Source organism: Phoenix dactylifera, chromosome 5 (genome assembly GCF_009389715.1).
Source record: "Phoenix dactylifera cultivar Barhee BC4 chromosome 5, palm_55x_up_171113_PBpolish2nd_filt_p, whole genome shotgun sequence".
In the NCBI taxonomy this organism is placed as follows: Eukaryota; Viridiplantae; Streptophyta; class Magnoliopsida; order Arecales; family Arecaceae; genus Phoenix; species Phoenix dactylifera.
In genome coordinates, this window is record NC_052396.1 from 7,909,611 (window position 1) to 7,930,494 (window position 20,884).

At 52.5% G+C, this 20,884-nt stretch overlaps 1 protein-coding gene across 1 annotated transcript; it reads left to right on the forward strand.

The window, feature by feature from the left end:
• Positions 1–16,512: 16,512 nt before the first annotated feature.
• LOC103702791 (non-specific lipid transfer protein GPI-anchored 8-like) lies at positions 16,513–20,884 on the forward strand. The gene is made up of 3 exons (XM_026802876.2): positions 16,513–16,886; positions 17,442–17,462; positions 20,479–20,884. The coding sequence occupies exons 1-3, from the start codon at positions 16,568–16,570 to the stop codon at positions 20,577–20,579; spliced, it is 441 nt and encodes a 146-aa protein (XP_026658677.1). The 5' UTR covers positions 16,513–16,567; the 3' UTR covers positions 20,580–20,884.

Here is a 20,884-nt window from a genome sequence, read left to right on the forward strand (position 1 = left end):
AATATTAAAACAGGGATATCGTCTCATTTCAAAATCTATAGTTATGAAAATAAATCGCTGTTTTCATAACCATGCCAGAACAAGAATTTATGCCGGATCCATAATTTTTAAACTACTATTTTTATGCAGGCATGCATAATTCTTATAATCATGAGTAATTTCCAAAATTTCTAACTTTCAAATTTTTAAATATTTATCTTTTCAATCATTGGTTCAAAACTAAGCAATATGAACCCAATTTTTAAACTACTCGTTCCCCACCACATCCTTGTTAGTTGTTAGTTTTACCACTTTCCCATCTTTACATTCTTTATCTTTTTTTTCCACCCTATTTACTTCCCAACCTTTTGAACCACACAACAGGGAACTTTAAGAATACATTAATCATTACAAGATATCTTAATTTTCTTGTAAGGCACTGTTTAACTGTATAACTAAATGAAAGCCATCATGTAAAAAGGAAATCAGGAGATTTGTGCTGATATTGAATTCAAACAAAAATCACATAACATTCAATTGAAACAAGAAAACCAGTAATGATGAGCCACAGATCATTAGATAGCTTACCTAGTTGGTATTATCTCATTCACCTGTATATGACCAAGCACGAAACAATATTACCATGACAGAATATTCTGATTCTCAGCCCTATGTATAAGAGAGCTACTGGTTTTTTGGCCAATCATATGTCTTGTCACAGCAATCTCACACAAATTATTAACATAACAATACCAGCCGAGTAAATTCCTTATTCTCCTTCCACTACAATCTCTACTAACAGTGTCATTTCGCATCAATTCATCGCATTGCCCTGACGCTCTGAACGGTGATAGAGAGAATGATTCCTAGGCAGCTTACCAAGGCCTCAGCCTCGCGATCTCGAACTCAAGCTCCCGAGCTCGGTGTCCGGAAAATACTCCACCAGTCCTTCGTTCGTCTCCGGCACCAGCCTCGCCTGTTGAAAGATGTGGATTAGCAAAGGTCAAAGAAAGGGGAAAGATTGTGTGCAGGGAAGATAGATGAGGAAATGGGTGAGAAAGACCTCGCGAAGAGCCCGGCGGCGCCCTTCTCCTCCCGGGCGTCGCCGTCCTCCTCGAGGCGCCGCTTAACTCCAGCCGCGCTATGCGGCCCCCGAGGCGGGACCAGCATTCCTCCGAAATCCTGGAAACAAGAACGAGCGGAACCATGAAGCAGTGGCTCGGTGAAACTCGGGAAAGGGAGGTGGAAGAGAGGAGGATTCGCACTCATCCGATGCGTGAAATTTTCGCCAACCGCGGAAGGAAGTTTGGGTTTCTTTCTCCCCTGTTCTTTTTTTGGCTAAAAACTCCCTTGCTCTTTTCAACTGGGAGCACCGAGCGCTGCACTGGTTCGGAGGGAAGGTCAATGGTGAGACGGGGAACAGATTGGTTTAGCTTCCGCAGCAGGCTCGGCTGGTTGGTAAGCAGAATATACAACCATTTTAAAATTTTTCAAATGGTTCTTCGACATTTCCCAAATCGATCCCACCGATCATCTCGAGTAACTATAACATCATAATATAAAATTATATTATAATCAAATTATCCGCCAGGACTTAAATTCGAGGTATAATAGATGCCGTATTTTTGCAAGACAGATCTTACGAGCATGCAAAACTACCAGCCAAATCATTATAATCTCAGGGCAATAATAATAACTTTGCAATCTCCCAAAAAAAATTAGTTTAATTAAGATCTAAATAAATTATTATCATAATTAATTATTTCAAAGTAACATAAGTCAAAATATGCTAACTAATTATTATGATTCAGTTCGAACAAAATGTTCAAGCTAAACTAAACTAGTCTAACTAAGCTAACATAGAAATTCAAATGATCGTGAATATCTTCAGAAGATAACGCACTCTCCAAGTCCCGAGCAATTATTTGTCAGAATCTTACTGTTATGGGGGAATTGAGCCGCCATGCCCCACGTGATCGGCACGCGTATCCAGGAAAGCTACAGCTGCCCTATGATCCAGCACTCCGACCCCGAGTCGGACCTCCTCGGCTCCGCAGCCCGACCCCGGGTCGGCTGCCCTATGATCCAGCACTCCGACCCCGAGTCGGACCTCCTCGGCTCCGCAGCCCGACCCCGGGTCGGCTGCCCTATGATCCAGCACTCCGACCCCGAGTCGGACCTCCTCGGCTCCGCAGCCCGACCCCGGGTCGGCTGCCCTATGATCCAGCACTCCGACCCCGAGTCGGACCTCCTCGGCTCCGCAGCCCGACCCCGGGTCGGCTGCCCTATGATCCAGCATTCCGACCCCGAATCGGAGATCTTTTGATAACGACAGGCTATTCTCCAGAGGCACGCCGCGGCCTCCTGCTCCACTACTCCCTGCAACGGCTGTACCCGATGCTGCCCACGATCTCCTGTATCGACCGTACAAAGCGGAGCTCCACTACGCCCTGCCATGACCGTACCCGGCGCTGCTCCACGACGCCCCGTAACGGCCATGTCAGTGGCCATTCTATCGTGCCCCACGACGACAAACCCCCCTGAGAGACCTCCCAGCCAGGCATATATGCGGCTGGGGGGAGAAGGGGGGGTAAGCAATACCTCCCAGAGCACTCTCTCCCACTTGTGATTATCATCTCTCCTCCTCCAATCTCCTCTGACTTGACCGTCGGAGGGCCATCACCACCCTGGTGGTGGTGCAAGGCTTGTTTGCAGGTTCCTTGGCGGAAGGTGGAGCGCAACCAGCACCAACCAAGACAACTCAGGCGGAACCCCGTTCACACCGTCGTGTCAATCGTTCTCGGTTTGGACCACCAGCAACAGTTGGCGCTAGAAGGAGGGCACGAATCTCAGAACGATCGTAATGGCACGGCGAGGTGGTCGCGGAGCTTCCAATGCTTCCGGTCGCGGAGCCTCTCGCGCCTCTGGCCGGGAGGCTGCTGCGTCCCCAACACACTCTCAGCAGCATTCCACCGCTTCTCCTCCCATTCAGACGGTCGAACCTGCTCAGTTCGACCAGCTAGCCCAGCAGGTTCGCACCCTCGCGGAGGCAGTGCAGAATCTGCAGGGTGTGATCTCTCGGGTGCCGCAGCGGGCTCAGGAGCCGCTGCTCCCCGAGCACTCGCCTCTTCCTCACAACCCGCGCTCCTTCCTCTCCCATGGAGAGGAGCGCCGGCGCGGGGAGGATTCTCGAGTGCGGTCCATTCTGCCAGGACCTTCTCATCGGAGCTGCGCGGGGTACGAGAGGCGGACCCGGGCGCGTTCTCAGACACCCCAGTCCTCGAGGGGCCCGCACTCCAGTCGGTCCCCTCGCGCCGCTCCTTGTCTCCCACCCACCGGTCGCGCTCCCTGGACCGGCGGGTGGACGATCTCCACAGACAGCTCCAGGTCCTGAAGGGCCACTCCAAAGATCCCTTCGCCGACTTGGAAATCTCCTCCCAGCCGGCGCTTGCCTCAAGGATCCTGCGAACCCTAAACCCGCCGGGGTTCAAAATGCCGGCGATCGAACCCTACGACGGGGCGGCGGACCCACGGGACCACGTGGAGAGTTTCAGGACTCTTATGCTCCTCCATGGAGCATCGGATCCTCTCCTCTGCAAGGCCTTCCCGGCGACCCTCCGCGGCCCGGCAAGGGCGTGGTTCGCCGGCCTGGAGGCTAATTCCATCCAGTCCTTCCACCAGTTCACCCGTCTCTTCATTAGCCATTTCGCCGTCAGTAGCCGGCGAAGACTGGTCTCCGACTCCCTCTTCGATGTCCGGCAGAACGAGGGAGAGAACCTGCGGGATTATCTCACCCGCTTCAACAAGGCAACACTGGAGGTCCGGAATTTGAGCCAGGAGGTGGCTCTCTCAGCCCTGAAGCGAGGCTTCCGGAAGGGCAGACTCACCTTCTCCCTGGACAAACGTCTGCCGCGGAGCTTCCCGGAGCTGTTGTCTCGGGCAAACCAGTATGCAGACGCCGAGGAGGCAGCCTCCCACCGGAACAAGGAGGCCGCCGAAGCCCCTCTAAAGCCCGGGAAGAAAAGGCGAAAAGAGGCACCCCAGAGGAGGAGCCCGACGCCTCAACGCCGGCGCAGAAGCCCGTCACCAGCAAGGAACCACGGCGCCACACGCCCTCGTTCTCCGCACCGACGCTTCAACCGGTACACCCCACTCCTGGCCCCCCGGGCCCAGATCCTCATGGAGGTCAAGGGGCGGGAGGACCTCCCGGTCCCGAGGCAGATGAAGAAGATCCCTGGGAGGAAGCCTTCTCGGGCGTACTGTGAGTACCACCGAGACCACGGCCACGATACCGAAGACTGCTTCCAGCTTCGGGACGAGATCGAGGCTCTCATTCGCCGAGGACGTCTCGGTCGATATGTAAACGACCGACGTCCCCCCGCAGACCCGCGTCCAGCCAACCCGGCCCCTCAGGAGCCTCGGGAGCAGAATCGACCCGTTGCGGGAGTGATCCACACCATCACTGGGGGCTGCTCTCGGCCCGTGAGGAATGCAGGGGGCTCGGCGGAAGTATCAGGAGTGGCCGTCGCGAAGAGGCAGCGGGTCGGAAATGTAATCACTTTTTGTGATGAAGATGTAAAGGGGGTTCAGACTCCCCACGATGACGCCATGGTGATCTCTCTCACTATGGCGGACTATGATGTAAGGCGTGTTCTTGTGGATAGTGGAAGCTCAGCTGATATTTTGTATTACGAGGCCTTCCAAAAGATGGGCTTTTCCCGACAATTGTTGCACAAAACATCCACCCCCCTCATAGGATTCACTGGAGACGCTATCTCGGCCGAAGGTGTCATCGAGCTGCCTGTGACTGCGGGCATTGCACCCGCAGAAGCCACGGTGCGGCTCGGGTTCTTGGTCGTCCGTGTCCCCTCGGCCTACAACGCTATCCTCGGACGACCCGGACTGAACGCCCTTCGCGCGGTGGTTTCTACCTACCATTTGCTCATGCGGTTCCCCACAGCGGCCGGGATTGGAGAGGTCCGAGGTGACCAGCCGACCGCACGGCAGTGTTTCCTAGCAACTCTCAAAGGGAAGAAGCCCATGGAGGCCCTAAGCGTCGAGTCACTTGACGCCAGAGACGAAGTGGCCTTGCGGCACGGGGAGCCGGCCGAGGGCGTAATCGAAGTTCCCCTCGAAGAAGGCCGCCCGGACCGCACGGTCCGGGTCGGTGCCAATCTCGACTTGGAAGCTCGGCTCCGGTTAGTGGAATTCCTCCGAGCCAATGCAGATGTGTTTGCCTGGTCGGCGGCCGATGTACCTGGGATCGACCCGGAGGTCGTTTCTCACGCCCTCAACGTCGACCCGACCCACCGACCGGTAAAGCAAAAGAAGAGACACTGTGCCCCGGATCGGATCCGGGTGGTCGACCAGGAGGTAGACAAACTCTTGGAGGCAGGTTTCATAAGAGAGGTGAGCTACCCCGAGTGGCTGGCAAACGTCGTACTTGTCCGGAAGGCGAGCGGGAAGTGGAGGATGTGCGTCGACTACACCGACCTGAACAAGGCGTGCCCCAAGGATAGCTTTCCGCTTCCACGGATAGACCAACTGGTCGACGCGACTTCCGGATATCAGCTACTGTCTTTTATGGACGCCTTCTCCGGCTACAACCAAATAATGATGGCTCCACAGGACGAGGAGAAAACTGCCTTCATAACAGACCGGGGGCTGTACTGTTACAAGGTAATGCCCTTCGGTCTGAAGAACGCTGGCGCCACTTACCAGCGCCTCGTCAATAAAATCTTCAAGGAGCAGATCGGCCGGAATATGGAGGTGTACGTGGACGATATGCTGGTAAAAAGCCGCCATGCAGACCAGCACATTGCAGATCTGGAGGAGACTTTCACCACCTTGCGAAAGTTTCGCATGAAGCTAAACCCAGCGAAGTGCGCTTTTGGTGCTTCGGCCGGGAGGTTCCTCGGTTTCATTGTCAACCAGCGCGGGATCGAGGCCAACCCGGACAAGATCAAAGCCATCCAAGATATGTCCCCTCCGACCAAAGTGAAGGAGGTTCAGGAGCTCGCTGGAAGGGTCGCCGCGCTCGGACGATTTGTGGCAAAGTCGGCCGAACGCTGCCAACCATTCTTCAAGGTGTTGAAGCGCCCAAAAGACTTCCTCTGGACGGCCGAATGCCATGCGGCGTTCGACCAGCTCAAGGAGTACATGGCGTCTCCTCCCCTGCTGTCCAAGCCGCAAGAGGGGGAGATGCTCTACCTTTACCTGGCGGTCTCCCCAACCGCAGTCAGCGCAGTACTGGTTCGGGAAGAGGCAAGACTTCAGAAGCCTGTATACTACATCAGCCGAGTCCTCCGGGATGCCGAGACGCGGTACACGAAGGCTGAGAAGATCGCCTTCGCGCTGCTGACTGCGACCAGGAGGCTTCGCCCCTATTTCCAGGCTCATTCTGTCACCCTTTTGACCGATCAACCACTGCGGCAGATTCTCAGCAATCCAGAGAATGCGGGACGGCTGGTGAAGTGGGCAGTAGAACTTGGTGAGTTCGACATCCGCTACCAGCCCCGACCAGCCATCAAGGCCCAGGTACTCGCGGACTTTCTCGCTGAGTGCACTGTGCAGGAGGCGGAACCTAAGCCGCCGGAGACACCCAGCCTCGATCTCCCGATCTGGACGCTCCACATTGACGGGTCGTCGAACCCTGAAGGTGGAGGGGCTGGGCTGGTCCTCACCAATCCCGATGGAGTGATAGCCGAGTATGCCTTGAGGTTCGGATTTCCAGTGACCAACAATGAGGCGGAGTACGAGGCCCTAGTCGCGGGACTCAAACTCGCCAAGGAGCTCGGCATCCGGCGTCTGAAAGTCTTCACCGACTCCCAGCTGGTGGTCGGGCAGGTTCGAGGGGAGTTCGAGGCGCGGAGCCCGACCATGCAGAGCTACGTCCGGAAGGTGCAAACACTCATTCCCGACCTCGGCAGTGTTGACATTCAGCAGGTCCCGAGGAGCGAAAATGCCAGGGCCGATAGGTTGTCCCGCCTAGTGGACGCAGACGCGCACAACTTGTCGAGGGCAATCTACCTGGAGACCCTGGATGCCCCGAGCATTGACGGGGCTGGAGCGGTGATGGCAATTGATCCGGAGCCGTCTTGGATGGACCCGCTCGTCGCCTACCTCGCCGAAGGAATCCTCCCTGAAGACGAAGATCAGGCCCGGCGGCTTGTAAAGAAGTCCGCCCACTACGTACTTTATGAAGGGAGGCTGTATCGGACCTCGTTTACCGCCCCCCTCTTAAGGTGCCTCCGCCCCGCGGAAGCGGCCTACGCCCTCGGCGAAGTCCACGAAGGCATCTGCGGATCGCACTTGGGGGCTAGGTCCTTGGCGCATAAGATCATGAGGCAAGGCTACTATTGGCCGACCTTGATGGAGGACTCGAAGGACCACGTGCGGAAATGCGACGCCTGCCAGCGCCACGCCAACGTCCAGAGAGTCCCCTCTGTCCCCTTGGCGCCAATCACCGCGCCCTGGCCCTTCGCACAATGGGGAATGGATATCCTCGGACCATTCCCCGTCGCTTCGGCCCAGCGGAAATTTTTGATTGTCGCCATCGACTACTTCACCAAGTGGGTGGAGGCAGAGCCACTGGCCACCATCACGGAGGCACAAGTCCGGAAGTTCGTGAAGAAGAACATCATTGTCCGATTTGGAGTACCTCGGGTCCTCATCTCGGATAACGGTCGACAGTTTGATAACAAGCACTTCCGGGACTTCTGCGAGGAATTCGGGATCGAGCATCGGTTCACATCCGTGTCGCATCCCCAAACCAACGGCGAGGCCGAGGTCACAAATCGGACAATCCTCCAAGGTATCAAAGCGCGGATCGGCCGGACGGGGCAAGCTTGGGTCGAGGAACTCGAGAATGTCCTTTGGGCGTATCGGACCACACAACGGACTCCTACTGGAGAGACGCCTTTCAGCCTAACCTATGGCACGGAAGCCGTTGCCCCCGTGGAGCTCGGACTCCCCTCGCCTCGGGTGGCCGCGCACCGACCCGAGGCCAATTCAGAGCAACTCCGAGGGAACTTGGATCTCTTGGAAGAGGCAAGGGAAATGGCTCAGGTACGGATGGCAATGTATCAGCAGAGGGTGGCCCGATATTACAACTCCAAAGTCCGACCGAAGCTTTTCAGAATTGGAGATCTGGTGCTGAGGCGAGCTAAGGCATCTCAACCTACGGAAGGTGGGAAGCTAGCGCCAAATTGGGAAGGCCCGTATAAAGTTCGTTGGGTAAACCGACCTGGCTCCTACCAGTTGGAAGCCCTAGATGGCCGAGAAATTCCAAGGGGCTGGAATTCCGCTAACCTGCGGATGTATTACCAGTAGAACAACAAGGCCAGAAAGACAATTTAAAAAGGTGCAATACTTTTCATTTCAATAATTTCTGGTTACAGTGGCGTGCTCGTGTGATTACAAGGAATTCCCAGAGGGGAATTAGGGAGTAAAGAAAGTAAAGAAGAGGTGGGGACCCAAACCCTCAACCCAGGGCGGCTGCAGTCCCACCAGAAGTGGGTGCTTCTAACCGGAGGCGCCGTCCAGCACCTCACCAAAAAGAGGAGGAGCCGCCGCAGAAGAAGCTCCCGCTGCCCCCAGGGGAACGCCGCCTCCAAAGGATATTCCCATCTTCCCCAGTGGTAGGAAAGAGAAGGGATTCGAGGGGGAAGAGTATATGGAGGCGCGGTCCCGGATTGAGCGTCCGGCGCAGAGCTCAACCGGGAGGCTGAACTTCAAGGAGGGGAGATGTGATCCCGGATGAAACGCCTAGAGCGGAGTTCCGCCGGGGAGACCCTCCTTGTTGATCCCAGATGAAACGGCTAGTTGGCTGAAGTTGTAAGGGGAGCGCCTCCCCTTTCCTTCGACAGGAGTCTCTCAGTCATATGCCAAGGAGGAGGTCCGCGATCCATGGCAACCTGCAGCTCCGGCTTAGCAAATTCCATCGTACCTGCACCTGTATTTATAGCCAAGCTGCGGCCCCCTGGTAGTTCCGATACGGGTGGTTCCAATAAATGCAGGCGCACTGAATCCGGAGCCGTTCCGGCTCCCGAGGCGTATCTCCCCGCGATTTCCTAAGCGTCATTCTCCTTAAATCGCATTCTTTGTGCAGGACGATCCGGGTGACGTATACCCCTAGGTCCACGTGTCTCCGCTCGCGCCCAGGCCGCATCCTCCTCGAAGAACCCGCGTATCGCGGCCGCTCAACTAACACTCCTCACCAGCAGCAACTGGCGATCCGATTTTCCAGGTAACGCATTAATTAGCGTTTAATACCCTTCTCGTGTTCCCCCCAGGCAACGCTTGGAGGAGAGGAGAAACACGGTCGCGGCTGGGCACAGAGAAACCCCGATGGGCGGCGAGCGACAAGTGGCCGACCAACGAGTGGAATCTCCCGAGGCTCGGCCCTCGGATGCCTGGCTAACCCGATGATCATCCCGGGAGCAGACTAGCCGGAAGCCCCGACCGGTCGCCTCGGCTTGCGCCAGCCTAGGCCGACCAACGAGTGGAATCTCCCGAGGCTCGGCCCTCGGATGCCTGGCTAACCCGATGATCATCCCGGGAGCAGACTAGCCGGAAGCCCCGACCGGTCGCTTCGGCTTGCGCCAGCCTTGGCCGACCAACGAGCGGAATTTCCCTGAGGCTTGACAACCCTCAGATGCCTGGCTAACCCGATGATCATCCCGGGAGCAGACTAGCCGGAAGCCCCGACCGGTCGCCTCGGCTTGCGCCAGCCTAGGCCGACCAACGAGTGGAATTTCCCTGAGGCTTGACAACCCTCAGATGCCTGGCTAACCCGATGATCATCCCGGGAGCAGACTAGCCGGAAGCCCCGACCGGTCGCCTCGGCTTGCGCCAGCCTAGGCCGACCAACGAGTGGAATCTCCCGAGGCTCGGCCCTCGGATGCCTGGCTAACCCGATGATCATCCCGGGAGCAGACTAGCCGGAAGCCCCGACCGGTCGCCTCGGCTTGCGCCAGCCTTGGCCGACCAACGAGCGGAATTTCCCTGAGGCTTGACAACCCTCAGATGCCTGGCTAACCCGATGATCATCCCGGGAGCAGACTAGCCGGAAGCCCCGACCGGTCGCCTCGGCTTGCGCCAGCCTAGGCCGACCAACGAGTGGAATTTTCCTGAGGCTTGACAACCCTCAGATGCCTGGCTAACCCGATGATCATCCCGGGAGCAGACTAGCCGGAAGCCCCGACCGGTCGCCTCGGCTTGCGCCAGCCTTGGCCGACCAACGAGCGGAATTTTCCTGAGGCTTGACAACCCTCAGATGCCTGGCTAACCCGATGATCATCCCGGGAGCAGACTAGCCGGAAGCCCGACCGGTCGCCTCGGCTTGCGCCAGCCTTGGCCGACCAACGAGCGGAATTTCCCTGAGGCTTGACAACCCTCAGATGCCTGGCTAACCCGATGATCATCCCGGGAGCAGACTAGCCGGAAGCCCCGACCGGTCGCCTCGGCTTGCGCCAGCCTAGGCCGACCAACGAGTGGAATCTCCCGAGGCTCGGGCCTCGGACGCCTGGCTCAGCGCCGGAAGAGTTTCCTGAGGCCTAACCCTCGGATGCCTGGCTTAGCGCCGGAAGAGTTTCCTGAGGCCTAACCCTCGGATGCCTGGCTTAGCGCCGGAAGAATTTCCTGAGGCCTAACCCTCGGATGCCTGGCTTAGCGCCGGAAGAATTTCCTGAGGCCTAACCCTCGGATGCCTGGCTCAGCGCCGGAAGAGTTTCCTGAGGCCTAACCCTCGGATGCCTGGCTTAGCGCCGGAAGAGTTTCCTGAGGCCTAACCCTCGGATGCCTGGCTCAGCGCCGGAAGAATTTCCTGAGGCCTAACCCTCGGATGCCTGGCTTAGCGCCGGAAGAATTTCCTGAGGCCTAACCCTCGGATGCCTGGCTTAGCGCCGGAAGAATTTCCTGAGGCCTAACCCTCGGATGCCTGGCTTAGCGCCGGAAGAATTTCCTGAGGCCTAACCCTCGGATGCCTGGCTTAACGCCGGAAGAGTTTCCTGAGGTTTAACCCTCGGATGCCTGGCCTAGCGCCGGAAGAACTTCGGGAATCAAAAGTCAGCAAGAAGCAACCAAGAGCTAAAAAAAAAAAAGAGGACGAGGGCGAGATGAAGAAATATTCAACGTGCATTAATTTTCAGGGCCGAGGCCCATACAATTGGGCAAAACGCCGACATACAAAAATAAAAAAGACAATGGAAGGTACAAGAGGTCAGCTTGGAGGAACTCCCGGGTCGGGAACGCCGGGCTCGTCCGCGGGAGGTAGGGAAGCAGCAGGAGAACCAGCAGGCGATGGCGCCGGAGAGGAGTCCAGGAGGGAGATCTCGCTCAGGTCAACTTCGGGATACTTAGCCGACACCCTTGCCAGGCCCTCCTCGAAGCCCAAGGTGAAGGCTTCGGCCCCCGCGTCCGACGCGTCATGGACAAACTCGTCAGACTGGCGATAGGTCCGCACTGCCTCCGACATATCATGGGCGAACTCGGCGGACTGGCGATAAGCCTCTACCGCCTGACGCCCGATTTCCGCCCTCTTCTCGGCCAGCTCCGCCTCAGCTCGCTCCATAATCTGAGCCTTGGCCTCCAAGACCTTCGCCACAATCCGGCCTTCGGCCTCAGAGGAGACCCTCAGCAGATCAGCCTGAGCCTCTTTATGCTTCGCCTCGGTAGCAACCCGAGCGGCCTCGGCTTCCTTCAGGCGCGAACGGAGCTCTTGGACGTCCGTGCATGACTTCTCCAGGGCCGACTCCAGTTCGCCTAGTTTGGCTTCAAAAGAGCGGATTCGGTCGCAGGCGTTGTCGGCAGGACCGCTGGCCTTCTCCCACCGCTCTCGATAGTCCGCGATCTTCCGGGACTGCTTTTCAGCCCGTTCCTCCGCCTTCTTGACCCTGCTTTCGAGGCCCGAGGCGGCTTTGAGTTGCTCCCGAGCCTCTGACAGTTGCTCCTCCAGGGCGGCGAAGCCGAGTGCCCGCTCTTCGGCCTCCCGGAGCCTCGCCTCGAGGTCCCCGGTCGTCCTGCCTGCCGCAGCCCGGCCTCCCTCTTCCATTGCTTTCAGCCGGTCCTCGGCCTTCGCCAAAAGCCCCGCCTGTTCCTTGTAGCACTCCTCCAGACGGATCATGTACTGGGCGAGCTAAGAAATAGGAAAGATAAGGGAGTCAGGCGGAGAACAACAGAGCCAATAAATGGTGAAAGACGGCCAGAAGAACACTCACCGACATGAGACAGACGCAGCTGGCGGCCCCAACGTCAGAGACATCCAACTCCCGGACCCGCCGACGGTCCTTCTCCAGCAACACTGTTTCGATGAGATTTCGGGCGCCATCGGTAGTGAAGGCAGACCCCGATTTCTCCCCGGAGCCGGATGGTGGTTCTGCAGCCTTACCCTTATCCATCGCCTGGGGAAGAGTCCGACTGATCGCGCTCGGGGCGGGGGTCGCCCCAGGAATTGATAGGGTCCCGCTCGGCCGGGGCCTCGGCGCGTCCCTCCTCGAGTCATCAGGAGCCGACCGAGTCGAAGGCCGGTCGGGGACCGATCACGTCCGACCCGTCCGTCTTGAGCAGGCTCAGGTGGCACCTCCGGAGTAGCGGCAACCTTACCACCGGAGGGCTGGTACAGCGTCAGCTGCCGGTCGGTGCCCACGACATCTCCCTGACCGGTGGGCCCGGACTCGTCGGTCGGCATCGGAGGTATCTCCTTACGGGACTTCTTCGCCGGTGGGGCCCCGCTCGGAAGAGCTCGTTTCCTCCTCCGGACTGCTTCCAGCAGGGACGCCCTACCAACAGCCTTCGACTTCACCGACCGCATGACGTCGTCGACCTCTGCAAGAAGGACGGGATGGTCAGGACTGAGAAACCGAAAGGAAAAAGGAACGAAAGAGAAGAAAAGAGCTAAAGAAACGATGGCGGACTCACGGTCGGTGGGGACCGAGCTCAAACCGACGTTCACCAAGGTATCCTCAGAAATGAGGCGGCCCACCGGGGGAAGCTGGCCCTCGGCGACCAACCCCTTCAAGGCGGCGACGCCCTCGGATTCCTCCCTCGACAACTTCGACAGGCCAATTGGGGACTTCACCAGCGTCCCCCAGATTGCCCTGATTTCCCAGGAGGGGTCTGCATCAACGAAAAAGAAGCGCTCCTTCCAGTGGTGAATGGAGGTAGGACCCTCCTTGACAAGGCCGCACCCTCGCCGCGCTGCGAAGCACCACCACCCTTTGTCCTGGGGGTGGCCGCTCAGGCCGTAGAGCTCCCAGAAAACGTTCAAGGTGGCGGGAATCGCATGCAAGCGACAGAGAACCTGGAAGACCGTCAGAGCACGCCACGAGTTCGGCACCAGTTGCGTCGGTGCCATTCCTAAACCCCGGAGCACCTGTAAGACTAGGTCTGAAGGGGGAAAGCGGAACCCGGCTTGGAGGATGCCCTCATTGATGGCGATCTTCCCTCGGGGAGGATGAGACATCCTCTCCTCAGGCCCTGGGAGCGTGACATTGCAGGCCTCGGGAAGGTGGTACCGAGCCACAAATCCGTCTAAGTCCTCGGCGACCAGTTTTTGATTTGATGCTATCTGCTCCCACTTCGCCCATCCCTAATGGCCAATCTACGGTCAGGACGGGGTCAAGAAGGAGGGAAAGGCCGGAACGACTGGGGTGCACTAGTACAAAAAGAAAAAGTATGAAGAGCTCAAAGTAGAAGAGTGGGAAACTCACTTGAAGAGGAGGAAGAACGGCTCCGAGAGCGTCAAAGGAAAAGCAAGCGAACGTTTCGGCGGGCAACAACGGTAGCGCAAAGGAGAAACTCGAAAATGTCCGTAAAGAAGAAGACGGACGGGGGAGGGCCCCCGATTAAATAGGCGAAAGGGCAAGTGACACCTCGATGACGCCAGAAGACGCCTGGCCGCCGAAGGGTCGCTCGCACCCCAAAGGCGAATCGACACCATTAAGGAAGGATGTCCGCCGAAATCCTCAGGTTGCCAGGTCAGCAGCAACCGCCATACGCCATAAAGAAGGCGGGAAGCTTGAAGCGCGCGCGCCTCTCCGAAGGATGGCGGCAATCTCGAAACATCACTCCCTTCACCTGTTCCCCTTCTGGTTCCAGGCTCGGAAGTGGGGGGCTACTGTTATGGGGGAATTGAGCCGCCATGCCCCACGTGATCGGCACGCGTATCCAGGAAAGCTACAGCTGCCCTATGATCCAGCACTCCGACCCCGAGTCGGACCTCCTCGGCTCCGCAGCCCGACCCCGGGTCGGCTGCCCTATGATCCAGCACTCCGACCCCGAGTCGGACCTCCTCGGCTCCGCAGCCCGACCCCGGGTCGGCTGCCCTATGATCCAGCATTCCGACCCCGAATCGGAGATCTTTTGATAACGACAGGCTATTCTCCAGAGGCACGCCGCGGCCTCCTGCTCCACTACTCCCTGCAACGGCTGTACCCGATGCTGCCCACGATCTCCTGTATCGACCGTACAAAGCGGAGCTCCACTACGCCCTGCCATGACCGTACCCGGCGCTGCTCCACGACGCCCCGTAACGGCCATGTCAGTGGCCATTCTATCGTGCCCCACGACGACAAACCCCCTGAGAGACCTCCCAGCCAGGCATATATGCGGCTGGGGGGAGAAGGGGGGGTAAGCAATACCTCCCAGAGCACTCTCTCCCACTTGTGATTATCATCTCTCCTCCTCCAATCTCCTCTGACTTGACCGTCGGAGGGCCATCACCACCCTGGTGGTGGTGCAAGGCTTGTTTGCAGGTTCCTTGGCGGAAGGTGGAGCGCAACCAGCACCAACCAAGACAACTCAGGCGGAACCCCGTTCACACCGTCGTGTCAATCGTTCTCGGTTTGGACCACCAGCAACACTTACGATTGAATTTAAATGGTTTCAGACCTTTAGTCTAACAAGAATGCTAGGAATTAAAGGTGGGATCATGTGAGAGATCCATGTAGCCAGACATTTACTCCTATATCAACTAAACTTAGTTATTTATATATGACTAAGAAATTTAAATAATACTTTCCGACTAACCTATTTTTTTATGAGGTTCACAGAATTGTGACATGCACCAATTGCAGTCTTCATTTGAGACCACCACTCCAATAAAACAATCATATAATATAGCATTCTATTCTAGAATTCAAATGCATGTAGTATGAAATTAGTTATATCTTTGGACTCTTCCGGTATGATTCCTCGTTTTTGGGATTTCTCTATACCCTTGAAAGGCCCAAAATCATTTGAAAATTGGAATATATAACCATAGTTGAAGGACAAACATTTCGTTCCAAAGACTTTCAAAGTCCTGCCAACTGGTAGCCGAGACGTGTTCCAACTTCCAAGTTTCAACTTCAGCGAAAGCAAAACAATTATAGGAGTATGACCAAACATGTTCACGCGTCGGCCATCTAGACACTTTTTTCTTCTATCTCCATTACGTTTTCATCCTTCGATCGAGACAAAAAAAATAGGAAAAAGAAAGAAGAGAGAAAGAAACCCGAACAGTGCAGCAGACTGGATCGCCTCTTATGTTGCTCGGCATAATAAGGAGGTCTTCTGGTCCAGTTTAGATTGCATTCCACATGCTTTATTTTGTTTACTTTCTTTTGATATATCTGGTTGTATTCACGTTAGAGGCATACGAAATGAAATACCGTTTTGACAAAAAAAAAAAGCAAAAAAAAAAAGCAAACCCAAACCAATTTGATATTGTCTGTATAATTTGTTCTTCTCGGGTGAAAAAATAAACTCCTCCTTGCCTTAAGGTCTTTTGCGTGAAAGACAATCCCTAGTTTTGGTATGCTCGACTGTTCCAATCACATTACAGAGCTATTTGGAGCATATTCACATCTAATCATACGTCTCAAAATCTGATAGTAATACGCATATGGGTGATGATGCAAAAGATCTATTATGCACTAACAAAATACAAAATCCAACAACAAAACGGCTAAATAGCCACGCATCTTAACTTGGCCTCCAGCTATTTCCATGGCTACTATAATTTTTTTTTAAAAAAATATCATCCGTTGGATCACATAATAATTATTTTAAAATCTATGCATATAGATAAAAAAATTAAAATATTTTAAAATTTGTGTAAGATATTGTTTCGGGCAAAAGTTACGTCATTATTATAAAACATGGATCCGTAAACAATATGTTCCAGATGTCGCCTGTCTCTACGATGCAACGGTCAATTGCTATTCCGCGTCGCCATTATTAATTTGTAAACGCTCTTTTCATAACTGCTTTTGTGTTGCGTGGGGGACTGGACTTTTGACTGCTCTTAGTGTTCACCACGACCGTCCATCTCATCGGCTTACCATCTCCAGTCATCACAGACCGTCCAATCAACTATCCCTCAAGGCCCTGCAATAACCACCTACTCCCACCGGTCAAAAAACGCCCACTCTCGTTGACGACAACGAGGAGCCGCGCACGTCACGACGGCGACTAGTCCTGGAAGATGGAGCGTGCCCGGGAAGCTATATTAATTCAAGCCCCCACAAGGTTCCCTATTCGGTCTCTGGGAAATAATAGAGGGAGGAGAGGGAGAGACTAAGAGAGGGAGAGAGAGGGAGAGAGAGAGATGGGGTTTTTAGGGCAGAAGATGGCGGCGATGGTGGTCGTGGTGTGGGTGGCGATGATGGCGGCGGCGGCGAGGGGGCAGACGGCAGCGTCGTGCGCGTCGAATCTGGTGCCGTGCGCGCAGTACGTGAACAATACGAACACGCCAGCTGAGACGTGCTGCGGGCCGCTGAGGACTGCAGAGACGAACGAGACGTCGTGCTTGTGCGCGCTCTACAAGAGCCCCGAAATCCTTAAAGCCTTCGGCATCACCCTCGAGAAGGGCCGCGAGCTCTCCCGCCGCTGCGGCATCACCAACCAGCTCTCCTGCGACACCGGAGGTAATCTCGCCCCCATCGGTTACCCTGAACCCCCAACACTTCTTCTTCTCCTTCTTTTATCGCCCTCTCGATCACGGAGCCTTGTTGGCTCCCGTGAATTAAGATGCCGGTCGTCGGCCGGTGATCTTCTGATCGGGCGTGGGCGACGAATGGGAATCGTGTGGCAATCGGATCTCAGTGGGTCGCTTTCCGGTGGCCTTTACCATTTTGGAATGTATTCTCGCTCAGCTGTATTGTTCCGCGCAGCAGACAGGCTTTTTAGCGAATCGCACTGTGGCTTCTCTCTGATTTTTGTACGTTTCAATGTCCTATTTGCTGAAAAGTCTGTCAGCCGCTCGGGAACTGAGCGCTCCGAACCTGCTGTTGCGTTTTGAGGGGGGAAACGACTCTTCATCACGGTCGATCACGACTATGAGTATTAAATAAATAAAATGAATAGATGCACATGTAGAAGTTTAGCTATTTCCTCACCTACTCCGTTTTGATTTTATGTTCTTACCTGCGGCTGTGTGAGTTGCTAACTCGTTGTTTTTCTTGTCAATTAATTTCTTGCAGCTCCGGCGTCTGCTCCTCCAGGTATGTTACCCACTCCATTATTTTGAAGGCAGTTCGAACAAAATAAAAAAAACTCTTGTTAGCTAATGGAATTGATTAAGAGTTACATTCTCTACTATTACATAAAAGTTTTTATTTGATACCGGGCTAGATTCTAAAATTAGATCCTTTCTATTTTCCGGATCGGATCTGAATTTACTGAATTTAGACATAACCCGACCCGACCTGTTTAAATTTTGGACAATTTTGGATTTCCAACACTACTACCCAAACTCGGTAAACCATTTGAGCCCCAAAAAAATCCAAATTCGTGTTGTTCTCTAAGTTATGCCTTATGACTGATGTGCATGTCCTGTATATGAGCAGTATTTTGCATCTTGAGTTTATAGCTCCAATTCAAAACATAACATGATTCATGCAATTTCATTGTATGGTTTTGAAGGCTTATTAAAAGATAATAAGCATTCATAGCAACAAAGTAATAATTGGGCCTTGAAAAGTCTTGAATATGAAGACACGAGCTATTGTCCAGATAATCTAATTTAATGAGTACTGTATGTTATTTTTGCTGGTTTGCAATTTTTTGTTCTTCAATATCCAAAAGGAAAGTTATTGAGGCTGCGTTTTGCTTTACGGACACAATTGTACTCTTTCATGTTCATTGGGACCTGATTTGGATTCGAACTGGATCTGACTTGGACCCGAATTTTTTGGGTTGGGGCTGGATTATATATGGACCCAACTTGACCCATTGGGTCAGAAATTTTAGCAATGGATCTGACCCGATCTTCTATTGGATTGGGTCTGGGTCTAATATTAGGATCCAAACAAAGAACCGAGTTGGATTGGGGTAACTCATGAATCGGTTTGAATAACCTATTTCCAACCCTAGTCATGACTAAGGCAATCTTGTATTTTTGGCATGTTTTACAATCAGGTTGCTTATAACTAATAAATCATTATAACTATTTTATTTCATAGTGAAACCCTCGTTTTCTATGATAATGTTTTAAAGGAGTTAGAAAAGTGCATTAACTGAGAGCGGGAGTGTTATTATCTACTGACATAAAGGATTTTCATGAAAAAAGATCCAACTTCTTACATTTTGTTGGTTAAAGGAATTACAGGATCTAGGGGTGGCAATCAGCGGGTCAGGTTGATCTCATATAGCGGAGCTCATAGGGCCCGAATCAAACCCAACCCAACCTGTCGAGAATGTCCGATCCAAACCTGACTAGCAGCCAACCTACCAAATTGCGACCAACCCATTGACCTGTTTATGGCCCAAGCTATTTAGTTTAGGGCTTTATATTAAATGGATAGACTGGTTTTCATTATTTTGCACTATTTGTGCTACAGCTCATCTCTCCTTTTAGTTCTAAGCCATTGATTCAATGGTCCAGCAGAACATATATTACGTAATTTTAAAATATATAAATATAATATTAAATAATCATATAGCATATCCCTTTATGACCTGATGGGTTGCCTGCTGGTGAGTTGAGATTGGCTGATCTGTACTTGACCTGCGAACCCGATGTGTCGGGTTAGGCAAGTCAGGTCCAGGTTGGATCGGGTAAACAGGTGAGGTCAGAAATTGCCACCCCTAATTTACTCCCATCCACCAGATGATGCTTCTTCTTGGATCACTCACACACACCAAATATTGTTGGCTGTTACAGTAAGACTCATGAAGCTTAATCTGCAAGAATATCATAAACCTAAGTATATTTTTAACCCTTCCATATTTATAAAGATCCGATAGCTCATCCTAGATGAACTTTAATCACATTTTGTTGAATTACAAAATCCTACATACGCCACAGAAAAGATATATTTTAAACCATATAGAATTATTTTTCTTGTATCGCAAGGTTGCCGAAACTATTATCTAGACCAACTTATATGAATACTTGTCAATATCTGTCTTTTTATTCATAGATTACATTTAGCCCTTGTGCCCTTGAACCCAAACCCATCCGCACCTCTCCACCCACCCCAAAAACGCCCAATACAAAACCAAATAAATAAATAGTGATATAATCTGGTAGCGAATGTAATAAAGTCCTCATAAAATATTAAATTACCAAATGCTTAATAAGATATTGGTCAGATCATGTCCTCATTGACTTGGATGATAGATGATCTATGTTTTCATCTATACTACTCTTGTTAATGCACATATTATGCCTTTGTGAATTAAGTTAAAGATTGTGAGAAGAATTGATCAGAATTGGTAACCAAGTATAAATGGCAAAAGATTGGAATTGACATTTGAGCATCATCTTTGCCGCAGGTCAGTTTGAACCTTTCACCATCTATCATAATTTACTTAGAAATTATGATTAGAAATTATGACACTGTAATGAGTCTGCAATTTTGTTGACATCATAGTACTTTTCACAAATGATTTTTTTAGTCAAAAATGTCATCGATTCATTTCTGCAAAAGTTTGGAGATAGGATATCAAGTTTTTAGTGAAGTACACAATCATGTGCTTGAGAGGATAGTATTAGACTATTTTTGAGAAGGAAAAAAAAAAATCCTGAGTCACATTAAATACCTATCTGTAGATGTTCCAAACAGTAAGAGTGCTGGAAGTTTGTCATGTTGCGTTATAATTGATCATAGCATAGCTTCAGTTGAAGATTGTCAGGATAATTTTCAAATTTCCCGTGATTTATTGAATACTGCAAGCATGCTGGAGCCTTGGAGTATTGTGTCTAGTTTCATTCAGCATCATTACTCTAGCTTAAATAAAGTGTGATCTTTGAAGGCATTCAAAGTGAGTTGATTGAATTAGGAGGGACTAAGGGAGCAAATGATTATTTCTTTACCTTCCCACAAGTATGTGGCTGTCTGTATGGGTCCATATCGGCATCACTCAACCACCAGTTTTATGGTCTTGTTTAATGGCATTAAATATTGCTGTCTTGCTGAGAACAGTACTTTTATATCTAGTCTAGGAAGAGAAACAGGATGTTGTGTTGATCCTTGTGGTTGTGACCCCTTTTTCTTTGGTTGTATTAAATTGCAGCTACTCCTGGAGGTGGAAGTGGAAGCGGGCATAGAGCGTCCTGGTTTGGAATCACAGGCTTGACGAGCTTGCTCTTCTTCTGGTGGTCCATTTTGGCATAGGAGGGGTATCCTATCCTATCCTATCTCCCATCCTGACTGGAGAAACTAGCAGAAGGATTGTTCCATTAGAATCGTTGTTTGGTCATCATATTGTTGTCAGTTTTCCGATTTCATTTATTTGGACTTGGGTGACGGGCTCACGGCTGGTAGTAAATCCTGTCACTTGTTTGATGAGCAGTTCCTTTGTGTTATCCATCTACATCAGAGTATATTTGGTTTCATGATTTTATCTTCTTGTCCTCAATAAAATAATCATCAGAACATGTCCGGAAACTGGGATTTGGTGTGCAAATACTGCCGTATTT

What these genes read in the sequence shown, in the direction of transcription:
- LOC103702791 (XM_026802876.2), top strand. Translation starts at nt 16,568, where the DNA reads ATGGGGTTTTTAGGGCAGAAGATGGCGGCGATGGTGGTCGTGGTGTGG. An exon ending in GCTCTCCTGCGACACCGGAG is followed by an intron (nt 16,887 to 17,441) that starts GTAATCTCGCCC and finishes AATTTCTTGCAG; the next exon opens with CTCCGGCGTCTGCTCCTCCA. An exon ending in TCCGGCGTCTGCTCCTCCAG is followed by an intron (nt 17,463 to 20,478) that starts GTATGTTACCCA and finishes ATTAAATTGCAG; the next exon opens with CTACTCCTGGAGGTGGAAGT.